Below are 14417 nucleotides of genomic sequence, written 5' to 3'. Positions count from 1 at the left end.
TCAGTCTGGTCTGACAGTGGGCACCCACTGGTGGCCATTTTCCCAGAGTACGAGAGTGACAAACTGATGAGACAAGAGTCGAGCCCCCAGAGTTTTCCCTGGAATCTCTGGAGGCTGGTGACACTGTCGATGGTATCTACTGTTATTGGCTTCCAACATCTGTGAATGTGAAATATCGAGTGCATGACAAAGGTCTCAGATCTTTAACTTAAACCTGTAAAAAATGGTAGCAAAAACAAAAGCGTTGTGTTTACATCGCTGATAAGTATATGATAGCTGTAGCACCACATTGCTCCCACTTCATGCTGTCATCGACACTGAATTTCCTCCTGCACATGGCTTGGCGTCTGAGTCACTCCGACGGCACAACGAGCTCCCAGTGACCTCTGCTACATTCACCAGCTAACGTTAAGTGCGCCTTACTTGGTGTAAGCAGGTGAGTCACAGGCTTAATGGCTGTTCTATTATTCAGAAACACCAGAGCATGTTGAGTTTGAGACAAGGCACAGAGTAAACCAACTGGAGGATACATGTCTTCTGTGTGTGTTTGTGTGTGTGTGGTTGTGTGTTTCAGCATTCCTGCTGCACCAGGTTTGTGCTTCTGTGTGCATATGACTAAACCTCTGAAACCCTCATTCACATATTCTAGAAGTAGAGGGTTTGTAGCGGGTAATGCTGGGTTATTAGTTTTAAAAGCAGAGTAGTAGATGTTTAAGTCACAAAATCACCCTTTATTGAAAGTAACAAGTTGTAAGTCCAGGATTTTCCCATTACTCCCCTCACAAACAAGCTGTAGCCCTCCATACAATGCAACGCAAGATGACTGCTGTGATTTTAAAACGGCACATCATGTTGTAGCATGTCTTCTGTGCAAGATGCTGCATGAATTTTAAGTTTTGCTACCCACAGTGCTGATTATAAATGTGCATAATGTTTGTTGCAGCTGTGCCCGAACCACCCACCACATGTGCATTTAGAAAAATGTGTGTACAGTTGATGTTTACAGATCTAGAAATGCAGTAAGAACATGTGTGTGCATGCTCAGCTGCTCCATACTGTATGTTTTATGACTGTTGCAAAGCTTGCATGTTATAAGATAAGTGTGTGTGTGTGTGTGTGTGTGTGCTTTTCTGTGTCTTTAAAGATCACTGAGCTACATGAGTGGGCTTGTACCTGTGGGTGGTGCAGGCACCATGTTCCTGTTGCTACGAGCAGACCTACGGAGCTGATAAAGCTCTTTTCTTTGGCTTTAGGCTACAGATCTGAGCGGGGCTGTTTGGTTGCGTTCTCATTATCTAACAGGAATTTACTGGATCGCAAATCAAAGATGCGAGTGTGTTAGTGCTTGCTGGAATACCGTGCTGACAGGGCACACTGTGAAAATAAGACGGCTCCCAAAGCCTGTGAGTGCATGTCCAGGTCTCAGCAGTGACATGAGCTGTGAAGCGTGTGTCTGTGTGTACTGGTGACTCATGCATAGTCTGTGGGTGTGTGTATGTGTGTTGGAGTGCTGGACACATCTAAGATTTAAGCCTCTTGCAAAACTTGCCTCGGTTGCATAAATATGTCTGTTTATTAGATGGAAAGCTGTTTACATTCACAGGAAAGGATGACATTTTCTCTCCTGTTGTTTAGATTCAGCCTGTTTCATAATGCCACTGGAAAGCTGAGATCTGAGCTGCTAGTTAATGTGCTCCAACACACAGATATCGGAAAATACACGTTACAATTTTTTCAATGACATGCATGTACTTGACTAGAATTACCCTGGCTCGAAAACATGCTGCTGTCGTTACAACGCCTTGTCATGTCTTCGATCGTCTTGGGAATATGGAGATTATCTAATGCCATGACAGAGTCGCTGGCAGAGAGGCAGGGAGACATGCAGCTGGATTGTGTTTGCTGCAGCTGCTGTGTTTGGATTAGGTTGAAACAACTCCCCCTTCCTTCCTTCCCTGTGTCCTACACTTCTACAAGTTTGACTGTACTTTTTATGGTCTTATCTTTCAATTATTTAGTTGCTTTTTTCATTCTCTTCCCTTCTCTCATGCTTATTCCTCCTCTTTCTTGCCACCCATCCATCTCTCTGTCTCATTCTTCCCTCTCTCCTCCCCTCCTACTCTCGACCTGACAGAGTGCTGTTGGGCCTCTGCTGCTGGCAGCCTCCCAATCGGTTACATAACAGTACCATCAGCCTCCCTGAATCACTGCTGAGCTAGGCTAGCCTTAGCCAGTCTATATATCTTGCTATTTTATCTTAAATACTGCCCAGCAGCAAATCATCTGTCTCTGTGGGTTCAGGTTACTTTAGTATTTTTAATTTCTGATGGCAAACAGGCCGTTTCTGGCTCCTGTTGAGCAGAGTGCGGCGCTAATGACACAACATGGCTGCGAGCTACGGTCTATCTATTACCATTATGCAAGGGTGGGGACAGGGAGGGTTGTGATCTTTATCTCTTCGTGTTTACAAGTCTGGATGATGTCATCAGACAATTCCCAAATTTCAATGACGGAATTTTACCTAGTGTCCACCAGCTCCTCACCGCCATGAGGTCTGAATCCCAGTCTCTGCTCACATTTCTAGTTAGAAGAATCAATTCAAGCCGCACTACTACAGCAGCCAATTTCTTTGATTACTCCCTCTCACTGCCTGTACAGTAGGTGCGATAATCAGTGAAATCAGCTGCCATAGTGTTTGGTTAGAAGAAAGCCCCGCAGACTCTCGAGCTGCAAGTGGCACACGATTAAAAATCACTGTCCAGGCTTCCTGAGGACACTGCTGGCATGCATAAAACACTGTCTGCTTGCATTTATCATTTACAATCCACTCTCTGGTCTTTGTAGTAGTAGCCGTGGTCCGTGTCATGATCTGGAACAATCTGTTCTGACTGAAATGACTGGGTCATTTCCACTTAAATCTGGAGCAGTGTCTGTGACGCCTCTAACCTACTTCCCCCTCCTCCCAGCTCCAGTCTCCATCAGTGAGTCCAGGCTGTATTCTCTGCTCCTCCTCCCTCCCTCTGCTAACCCCTAAACTCTCCAGCCCGGTCAGGATACTGGCCCTGGGCCTGTAGTCGTCCTAAGGGAGCAGTGGTGGCTTGATTGGACAGTTGACAGCTGCTTTGAGGGAAGTAGGGGGGCTCACTTTCTGAGAAAAGCCCAAGTCATCAACCACACCTTTCGACCCCTCGACACCCTCAGCCGTCCAGTTTGGCTCAGGGGTGTTCCTCGCAAACCTGCCGGCCTCAATGCCACGCCTGTTCCCTTTTGTTCTGGGGACCCTCTGAGGTAACACCCTTAAAACTACTTTTACACGCTACATGCTGTCTGGCCAATTTGCCACTAACTCAGACTCTTCGTCATTAACTGGTAACATCTGGATGTTCTGCAGTCTATTTATTCCTTTACCAGAATTTGAACCTGCCGTTAAAATATAAACCTCATTATGCAAGCCTCCAATAAAACTGATAAAGTTTATCAGCTTCCAACCTTATCCAGTATCACATTTGCTTGATAATAATAGTACGTGTTTAAGAACAGAAGAATGTCTAGGGTTAGCAAGTACATTTTTGCAGCTCTCAATGCAAAGCAGCTATTCTTATACAAACAAGTACAGTACACAAACACTTAGCTAACATTTACTGATACATGCAAGCACTCACACCACACCTGTAGTCAGCAAAGCTCAGCTTAAGGTAGACTTCACAGGTAACTTTCAGTCGTTGTCATCACTTTTTAAAGACACACAGTGACATGAAAGCAGTGTACTCAAATGTACTTTACCTGACGTGATAGTCATATCCCTCTGGACCATGCTGAAGGGAAGCTTCACCCTCCCGGCAAGATTAACGATTCATACTCCCGACACAAGCACAATGAATAACAGTGTAAAAAAGAAGAAGCTTGAAGAGAAGTCCAGAAAAAGAAAAAGCCGTACTGAACACGTTTTCCTCTCACCGGCAGCTAGTATTCCACAGGTAGCAGTGCACCTCACATTCCCTTTCCTTAGATTGTCTGTCTACAAGTGTGTGCACGCCCCAGCAGAGAGGGTGTGTGTAGGTCTGCGTGTCTGCCCCTTTTTGCTCCTTGGCTAACAGTATGGTCCACCCAAAGGTTTCTGTTCTCTCTGTAGCAACACCTTCGTTCCACTCCTGCTCCTGGGTAATTAAAAAATAAGAACTTTTGATCGCTCCTCTGCACTCTCTCAGAAAGTTTAAGAGGTAAAAACGAAAGAACAAAAACAAGCCGGTGCCAAGCCTCACCTCCTTGAGCACAAGCAACACCCCCCCTACTATCTTGCTTTCCCTTTCCCCTCGCTTTCCCTCTGTTCCCTCTGTGAGAAGTTATGCAATACTGCCATTTCAGACATGACCTCCCCCCTCTCTCTTCTCTTCCCTTTCCTCCGTCTTCTGCTGCTGCTGCTGCGGCCCACACTCCCACACTTGCTTCTCCGCCTCAAAGTTTTGAATGATCTCAGGCTCATGATCATAGCATGACCGCTTTGGTTTGCCGTGGAACAATTTAGGAAGCAAGTCTGTGATGGAAAGACATGATGGGAAATGTTGATTGCTTTTCTTTGCTGTGTCAGCCCTTTAATGTCTTGAGTCAAAGCAGACTCTCTCTAACACACACACACACACACACACATACACTTGAGCACACTATGTGCATATGGACCTTAACATCTGTCTCTGAGCCTCATCTTGAAAAACATGTCACCTCTCTCTCTATACACACATGCATACAAACACACGAGTGTTGAACAATAAATCTCCCAGCGCATGTGCCTGACTGAGGAAGGAACCTTGTGCAATAAACAGATTGCATAACCGGTGTCAGTGATAAAGCTTTGATAAGCTGTACTATGCAGGCATTCCATTCTGTTTCACTGCCACAAATGTATGCACATGGAAGTTTACATGCAGTCACATGCAACACATCTCTCCAGTGCTCTGAAAGCATCTTCATGTAGGATTAGCTACAGGAGTGCCTGCAGCAACATGCCTGCTTCTGGCTAGCAGAATGAAATGTGTAAGAAAGAGGCCAACAAGAGCAGAGGTTGTTTAAATTCGGGAGTGGTGGCCTCAGGCTGTGTGAGAGTGTCTGTGCCTTTGTGTGCTTCTGTGAGGTAAACATGGTCCACTGTTCTTAAACATTCTTTAAATGATGTAAACATAACTTGAACTATTTTTATGTAACATAAATTAAGTTTCTCAATGTTTTTTTATTGCAGTCTATGGTTAAAGTTAGCTGGACTGTGCCTCTACGTCTTTTCCTACCGTTCATTTCTACTGTGTGTGTTATTATTCTCTGCCACTGTTGGACCCCCCTTAAGATGGTAAATGATTTACTGGTCCAACCTTGCCTTACCTTCCTCTCCTGACAAATCAACAGCAGGTCAACACACTGCGCCTCCACAAAACCAGGTGACCAACACCCAGCTAGGAACAATAGCCACTGTGGTCGACTCTTCTGATAATGCAAGGTGAGTGTGTGTGTGCAAGAAGCAGTTACGCGATCCCAAGTCTGACCAATGCTCCGAAATCTCTACTTAACAAACAGACTGTGTCTGACTTGTTGGCAGAAACATTTGGATGCTTTGTTGCACTGAAGACGTTAAGTAGCACATGCCACCGTGCAACTATGTACCTGTAATAGTTTTGGCTTAAAAGCCCATCAGTTTAGTAGAAGTTGCTCTGGTGATAAAGATGCTAGTTAATCTCACATGGCACTACATAGCTGCACCAAGTCAACGCAGCTGTGGTGTCTTTTTTTTAAGATGTGATGACATGATCAGAACGTACAACAGGATACAACCTCAAAACAGGTTTTATGGGTATAAAGTAGACAGATATTTACATATGTAGGCCAGCAGTGCCTGGTACTTGGGGAAAGAAAATAAAACATGAACCATGGACTGCATGGTTGTTTCTCAAAGTAAGGCCTTAATCTTCAACTGTCAAGAAACCCATAATGTTGCACTTAAACACACCGCAAAGACTACAGTCAACGGCCAACTAGCACGTACGTTCTGCGCCTGAGTGAGCGAGAACAACTCCCTATACCAGTAAGTGGCGGTAGTCATTACTAAAAAAGGGAAACTGGAAGACCAAAAGGATGGATTCAAGATGCTAGTTAGCCAGTTAGCATATTGACAACACCACCCCAGGGCTCTCAAGTCTCACGCTTTGAGAGTGTGACACACGCATTTTAAGCTTTTCACACTCTCACCCACCACACCTGGTATTTCTCACGCATAAAAAAAAAAATTATAATAATAACACCCACCAAGTTACATCGCTGTATATGCAGTGGAATGTGTCACAAGACACAGTGGGTACCATAGAGCTCATCAAGACATTGCCACGTTCCAGCCAATAAAAATAAGACACAGCTACCCATCAGCCAATCAAAAAATAACATACACCTACCTATCAGCCAATCAGAAATAGCATTGCTGTATCCGGGTAAGATCTCACTCTGAACTGAGATCAAAACTTGAGAGCCCTACCACCTGATATTGAAAGAACACATGATATTTACCGTACACTTGCCAACAATAACATAAACAATGACAAACCGTTTCTGTTAAAGAGCTCAGTGGCTGAAAAAATAACCGTACTTTATGTAACAAGTTCTTTTTATCTCACGCCTTCTTGACTTTAGCAGAATGTTTGCTTTCATCACCGTCATATCTCTTCTTGTCCAATGAGCTGAACTGCCAGTCAGAGTTATTTCACTTATTTCACCCAAGAGCTCCACTGGGTCCGACACTGATTCAACACACAGCCAAAAAACAGGCGGCAAGGGCCATCAAAGGACTGACAAGAGCCGCCTAATGCCAACAGTGCAGGACACACCACAAAAACTGGGGCGACAGACTGACCAGAACCAGAGAAAAGCAGGAAAACCAATCATTTGCAAAGCTGGAGTCAGCAAATGTTTGCATTTCTGATTGAGGAATGACTTCAACAAACATTTAGTGGTTTATCAAAATAGTTATAGCTGATTGACTAAATTGATTTATTGGTCTAGCTCCATATGCCCATATTCAGCTACTCCTTCTAGGTAGCAAAAAAAGGATATTATGCTTAACTTACAAAGACTTGAACCAGATTTATTCAAACCTGTCACCAGTGTTAGACTTATTAACAACACTGTCCAATAAAAACCTTTGAGTGCTTGTGACTTTAATTTATACACTCTGATTCACTTGTAATTTGGCAGTGTGAACCTAAACAAACCTAATACATAAATGCAGCAAGTCAAACGTTTCCACGATGAGTCAAGTCGAAGGAAGCTGATGCACAGAGAGCCAGGTGCTCTAAGCTCTACACTAACTCCAGACACAAAAAAGGCCTACGGAGTCTTAAGTCCACATAGCAAACGTGCAGCACACTCTAATCTACTGTAACAAGAGGTCATAGCAGAGGAGCAAGCCAATTACGCACAGCAGCTTCTTCCCTCTGTTCGTTCAGGAGACACTGCACAGTTTTGTACACACACACACAGTTTCACCAAAGCACTTAAATCTTCATGTCTCCCTCCCGAAAAACACCCTCTGCAGTGAGGTAGGCTCTCCACTGACAAATGAACAAGACGTACAGACACGTCTGACATTTAACTTCTGCTTCTCAGATTAAGTGTTTTTTTTCCACTTTCTACTTACCCTCAACTTATGTAACATGTTCTCCGTGCTCACTTTTCAAACTTGGAGGAATTTATGTTGGATTTGAGCCACCTCTGTAAGAATGACTAGTACTACACCAAAATATTCACTTGAGCTGGAAGCAAGAGCGCTGGCCTACGAGGTCTGCAGAGTGATGGCAGTGTTTGCTGAACATTCTCCCAGCAGCTCAGACAAACACTGGCCCCAAAGCCAGGAAAAAATATATATATAATAAAAAATATATAAATGTATAAACACACATAAATGTATAAATGTACAATGTTAAATCATCCTATCTTCACATCATTGAGAAATAGTATATAATAGACACTATATCGAGATGTAAACATGTAAAATAAGTGAACAGGCAAAGGGTCAAAAACATGTTCTTTTGTTGATGTGTTATTTTGGAAGCCGAAAAAACATGTGCTTGCACTATTTCTTTGGTCATCACAGTACTTGACAGATGAGATCAGGCTATTCTGCCACACATATTGAGCCAGGATGATGCCTACCAAAATGTGGGATTAAAGTGCTGGCGACTGAACGATCAGAAAGTGTGCGTGCACCACAGTCTCACCATTCTTCCTCTCCTGCAGAGGTCGCGGGGCTGGTGCGGGCTGAAGGGACAGCTCCTGTAGCTCATTGGTCACCGCCTCGCTCTGAGGGCTCGGGGCCAAACCTGGTGTCCCGGTGACTTCCATGCTACCGGGACTTGGCTCCTCCCTTCTCTGTAGATGTAGCGTTGCCATGGTGATGGAGAGACCTGTAGCAAAAAATAGGACGTTAATAATAGTTTAATGACTCATCAGAAAGGCTCCATGTGTTATGAAGACAACAACTACCAAGAATAAAACGGCATTGTTGATCCAGGGATGCACTGGTTCTTCCAAAATAAACTTAAAAATAGAAACTCCACCACATGCTATGGATTTGGTTTAGTTTTATCTAAATATCTAATTTAAACATCAGCATGAAGGGACTTTTAACTTTCAAAAACTTTAGCACTGATGCAGCATTTCATGATCTTTCAGGCAAGCAGCTTATGATCTCGCTAGTGAGCGCATAAGCCTGCAGGCAAATGTTTGTCTTGGATGCAAAATAGCAAATATCAGGTCATCACTATCTCACACGTAATAGCATTCTGTAGTTATTCTATGCATTTACATTGTGTAGTGTCTGTGCAACCCTTTGGCAGTTCACAGGAATGAAACTTTTACCACAAGCTTAAGCAGTGTGGCGCTACCACACGAGTCGGTTTGTAGCTATGTACAGTGCTTTCCAGTGTAAAATGTGGTAACATTTAGGAAATATACCCTTGGGGCTATTCTCTGAAGCCTTAGGCCCTCCTTTGTTCCATTTGATGCGTTTTCCCACAAAGGGTTTGTTTTGCCACTTAATCAGTAAACAGTATCGTAAATCTGCTACATCAGATTGTATTAATGGGGCCTATCAGACTTGAGTAATCAATAAAACCATGAAATAAAAAAGAAATGGTATTTGGGGCACTTTCACAGGCTACAACAAGTCAAAAAGTTATTCCCAGACAACTGAGCACGTCTCTATTCCTCTCTGTCTGTGTGTGTCTCTGCAGGGCTGTTGGCTAGGGGATTAAATCAGCCATCAGGGAAGAATTTGCATGTTTGAGCTTTTACAACTGTTGCTGTGGCCGCTGCTTTAGACAGGCAGGACTCTGTCTATGGATTTTTTTCCCCTTCTACTTCTTAGCAACCCCAGTGCGATTTCCATACATTTAAACCATGTAACAACTCACCCTCAAAGCCTCAGCGCTTGAGGTATTTCATGAAGTAAGCTGTAAAAGATGTGCATGTTTGTGTCTGTGCCTGTTCTGTTTTGCATCCAGCTGCAGGACAAATTTCCCCGCTGAGGACAATTAAGGTCAAGTTGAAAGTTGAAATGGCGTTTACTGTTAAGACTAACTCATGCGTCAAAACAGACACTTAAAGTTAAGATACTGATGGTCACACAGCAGCACATTTTACCCACACATGAAGACTAAAATATTGAAGGTAAGATGACCAAACCACTGACATAAACAAAGCCACAGAGAGCCTTCAGCAGCACGTTATAGACCACTAGTGAGTACAGACTCTTAGTTTGTTACAGCCCTCTTCTATAATAATGACATTCTCTTCTCAAGTGCAAAATAAGTAATGTGAAGTTTCCTCTGTACCCTACATTAATGTACACATGTAAGATCCAACATGAAATTAAACAACTTTGAAAACGGATCCCTACCACACAACACATGCTGTTAGCAAAATTATTTGCATTTGGTTTAGCTCAGGCTACTTGGTTTACACAAGTTACATAACAGCCTCCATACAATGATAAAATAGACTTCATTATCACAATATAAATGTGGATGTCTTCTGATATTGCTATCTGACAAATTCATGCAAAATCATACATAAACTGATGTTTAAAGCAATAAACTGTGCTCCAGTATAAGAGAATTGGTGAGCTCAAGCTCTTTGTATGTGTCGCATATAAATTTAAAGCTGGTGTAGGCAGTTTAATTTTGGCTAAAACGGGCAAGAATCCCATGATTAAAATTGAGCATATTGTAAATTAAATGGTCTGAGAGAAAACTAGACTTCTGCACCTCATCTTGTGCTGTTCTCATGCTTAAAAAAAAGACTCTTGCCAATCACAGGTCATTTCAGAGAGATGGCATTCCTATTAGCGGTTTTACAATCGCAAATGTGCATGCACATCATTCGGTAAAAGTCTGATTCAATGGCCCAGAATCCTGCAGAGAAAGTCGCTATTCTAGCATTGGCCACAACTGCCTAAGCTGCAAAGCCACCCAAAAAAGGAAGACGGCCCTATCAAAAACAGAGCCCGACAATAATGAAATAAAACGCGTCAATATCAGCACAGTGTTTCAGAGATGGAGAGAATATGTTGCTAACTGTTTAGCCTTCTGCTAACCAGCTCATAGCTGCAGTATCAAGTTCACCTTAATGTGGCTAACATTAGCTAGAGCCCCAAATCAGTGTCTCCTCCAATTCACTCCCCGCTGCTACAAACAACCGACAGCCTTTTCCAGATCTCTGCGTACATCAGCTTTAAATAGCTAATTGTGTTAGTTTTACATGATAGCTTACTCAGAATAGGCACAACTACAGCAGACATTTTGCATCGCCATAGCCACAGGTGTTACTAACAACATTAACAGTGGCTCTGTACTATTCAAGTGTCCTAGCCAGGCATGACTGTGTGAGAGTGAGCCAGCATGCACCATACCCAAACCCTGAAACTGAAGCAGCTAAATGGGAATCAACTATCATTCATTTTATATGCTTTTCCTGCTGTAACATGTCCAAATGTCCTCTGTGAGCTGTGAGAAAGGCCTGTTATTAATTTTGGCGGACAAGACATTGTTAAGCAATAACATGTTCAGAAATTTGATACCCTTTAATTTTGAATTATTGCCCAGCCCTGTTTATACAACATGAAAATGACACCAGCTGTGTCAGAATTTAACGTGTTGCAGTTTCACATAAACTTGTGTTAACAGTGCAGCAGTAATGAAGGACTGCTACGGATGACTTTTGTGTTTCAGACCAGTCGGTACATTTGTAATACAAACTGGTTTAGCTTGAAGTGAAGCTAAGCCTGAACACGGACCTGTCTGAGACTGTTGTGAAAGGAGACGTTTCTATTGTAACCCAGGTCAAATCCATATACACCTCTTTTATAGAACAGGCTGTAACTGGTTATCTTCCTTTCTGAAACACTCCTCTGGACTGAAAGGCCCTGTAACTTGGGCAGCACATCCCTAATGGCTGTTTACAAAGGCGGGCCTGCTGCTGGGTTGTGTGTGTTGATCTCCCTCTCTTGCTCTCTCGGCAAATATGTGTTTTCAGTCCGTGGGGTTCTGATGGGGATTCTGTCGTTAGTGCACAGCGGGCCTCAAAACAATGAGGCAGTGTTGTCTGAGATGTCACTCTCCTCTCTCACAATCAAATGCCAGCGTGCACATGTCTGAATAGCGGCACACTAACCACATGACACACTAAATGTATACTTGATGATGCTGGCCTCGGGGTGTCTCCAAGTTTTAGCACATCAGATTTAAAACATTTAAGGCAATCTTTTCTGGACTTATAGGGAATTGTTGGAGCCTTTTTGACACGAGTTCAGCTTTTATTAGAAAACTATTTTTAATTTAACAAAAAAGTCAAACTTTTCAAATGTGTCATATAAGAACATTGCCCTGAATAATAAATAATGTACAGGTGGCAAAATTATGATTTCAAATAGTGGATATCTGATACCAACTTGACACTTTCTGTTACTCAATGTTACATACAGGACATAACAAGTAGTGAGGTTCAATAGCCAGCTGTACTGCCCTCTGTGAGCTTGTTTAGTCCCAAAATAATTCTTTCTATGGATCTGAGAGTAGCATAATTATGAGATACAGAAGATCTTAACTGATTATAAGGACATGATGGTGAAATCAGGGGTGTAAATCACACGTTCAATATCATATTGATAACAATATATTTGCTGACATCACAAAGTCTGCTACGATTCGATTTCGATTTGATTAGATTCAGGGGTCTGAGATTGATCTGACACAATGTCAGCAAATATTCTCACTGTCTTTTTCTTGGCTGCTTATCCTTATCTGCCTGGTGCGAGGCCGCTGGCACCGCTTGAATGTTTTCAAACGAGGTGCACTCAGTTTTGCATGTTTATTTTAGCCTGATCATATTACAACCTCGAAATCACATGTTATAGTTGTTAACAGCCAAAACAGGTCTAGCAAAGGGTGTCACAAGCTTTTCCACTCAGGCTGAGAGAAACAAACACTCAGACTGGTTTAGAAAGAAAAGGGAATAACATGACAGTGAAATTCAGTGGTGCTTAGATTTCAGAGAGTGATCAAGAATTAAGGGTCAGAATGCTGCAGTACGGCAAAACATTTCTGGAGAGATATTAGCCAGTAACTTAACTAACACACTGTATACTCAACAAGGGTGCAAGCCACAGCAATTTGACATTTGTAGGGGCTTCAAGACAACATGCGATCTCTGTCTCAGTGACACATCACTTAGAGATGCTTATCTTCTCTTCACAAGAAATCAGGAAGTAAATGTGGCTTTATGTATCTACAGTGTATGCAGTGACGCTTTAATATTCAGGGCCCAGTACTCCACAGTGACCTGAATATTAGAGGTTACAATGTAAATCAACCCCACCTTCTCATATGGGTGTTTTTCCAGAGATGCTTACTGCAACATCAGTTGCTTCACCCTTACCTTCCCGACAGAGGGCTGCTGTTCAGACATGCAATGTGTACTGTTCTGGTGCAATGCATCGAAGAGAGACACCAATTCCTCTCTACACGCCCACACTAGCCTCTCAGATATGTATCACAGGTGCACACAGAGGCACACACGTCCCGACAACCACGCTTTGTTTCACCATCAGACACAGGAAAACCAACACCAACAATTACCACATCATCTCAGTTTGCAGCAGCAAGGTAAAGGATGTGGTCTCCACCTGGCCTGTCAGAAACTAGGCTTGTTGCTTACCTGTGTATCTAAATCCTGGAGGGGCGTTTTCCCATGTCAGCAGGACGGAGCTTTAGACTGTTCTGTAAAGGAAAATAAAAAAGCAGAGCTTCAGCAGAGAGTAGCTGATATCTTATCTCTATCCAGCCAAACCCTTTCTCTATACTGGTCCATTACTCTGCGGATTATGAGCAGCAGTTTCGGTATCAGTGTAACCAGGCCATGTGCAAAAAAGCCTAATGGAGTAAAGACGTTTAAAAAGAAAAATGAAAACTCGTAATAGAGGCTAATCGAATCCACGTTGCAGGAGGCCTTTCCACATATGTCATGGGGCAGCAGCCTACAGCTGTCACTGTCCAAAACACAGACATGCTAAGCTATTGTTAGCATGTCTGGGTGGGAGTTAACCTGGAGTCTAAACGTAAGTTAAACTAAGGCTACTACGCTAAATCTCACACCAACGACACAATGAACGTGAACGATCACAAAATACAAAGTATCGTACTTATTACTGTCGCTGGCTACATCTGAAAGCTGTTCGGCATCCGTGTCGACTACAGACAGCCAGACACCCCAAGTTAGCTAGCTAACGTTACCGTTAGCATGCTATCTGCCAGGCATTACAACTAACCGCTAGCTAGCTGCTCAGCGTACACTCCTCTCTGATGGGAAAACTAGCTAATGCTGACACACTGTCTATTAATGTATGTATTTAGGCTTACTTTTCATGGTCGCCACTTGTGTGCTGTGTCAGTAAGGATAAACGGCTTTGGCATCACACCGCCACTTCCGAATCACAAAGGAAACTTTGACCGGAAAACCCTCCTCTGCGTGGGACGCACAGACCCACTTCCTATACAACACTTTTACAACCACTTTACTACTACTGCTCTGCGACAGGAGACAGTACAACAGAGGCATGTCTGCATAATATGTCAAACACGACACTCTTAAAAGAACATAAACAGCATTTAACTTTAAGAAACACAGAAAAAACACATTATAGGCAGGTACACGCAGCGCATACAACTACACGCATCCACCTGCACAGTCTCTGTCTCCATCTAGTGTCCAACTACATGTAATGCAGTAGGCAAGTTCAGGGGAACTACATAGATGTAACCTAAACTTCCTGTACCTGCCTCTATTACTGATCATCTTTAACCCTTTCTTATAAATTGGGACGAATCATGTGC

At 43.0% G+C, this 14417-nt stretch overlaps 1 protein-coding gene across 8 annotated transcripts in view; it reads right to left on the bottom strand.

The window, feature by feature from the left end:
* Positions 1 to 14045, bottom strand: part of mrtfab (myocardin related transcription factor Ab) — a 50301-nt gene extending 36256 nt beyond the window's left edge. For 6 of the 8 annotated variants that reach the window (XM_033611235.2, XM_033611237.2, XM_033611239.2 and 3 more), the window contains exons 1-3: positions 13944 to 14045; positions 13243 to 13304; positions 8250 to 8435 (exon numbers count right to left, since the gene is read on the bottom strand). In XM_033611235.2, the coding sequence (XP_033467126.2) occupies positions 8250 to 8421 (172 nt within the window). In that variant the 5' untranslated portion in view covers positions 8422 to 8435; positions 13243 to 13304; positions 13944 to 14045. Of the gene's footprint in view, positions 1 to 3783; positions 3944 to 8249; positions 8436 to 13242; positions 13305 to 13943 lie in introns of those variants that run through there. The other 2 variants (XM_078163499.1, XM_033611241.2) reach the window with 2 other exon arrangements.
* Between the last annotated feature and the right edge of the window lie 372 nt (positions 14046 to 14417).

Source organism: Epinephelus lanceolatus, chromosome 21, assembly GCF_041903045.1.
Source record: "Epinephelus lanceolatus isolate andai-2023 chromosome 21, ASM4190304v1, whole genome shotgun sequence".
In the NCBI taxonomy this organism is placed as follows: Eukaryota; Metazoa; Chordata; class Actinopteri; order Perciformes; family Serranidae; genus Epinephelus; species Epinephelus lanceolatus.
This window is presented reverse-complemented; position numbering and strand designations above follow the sequence as displayed.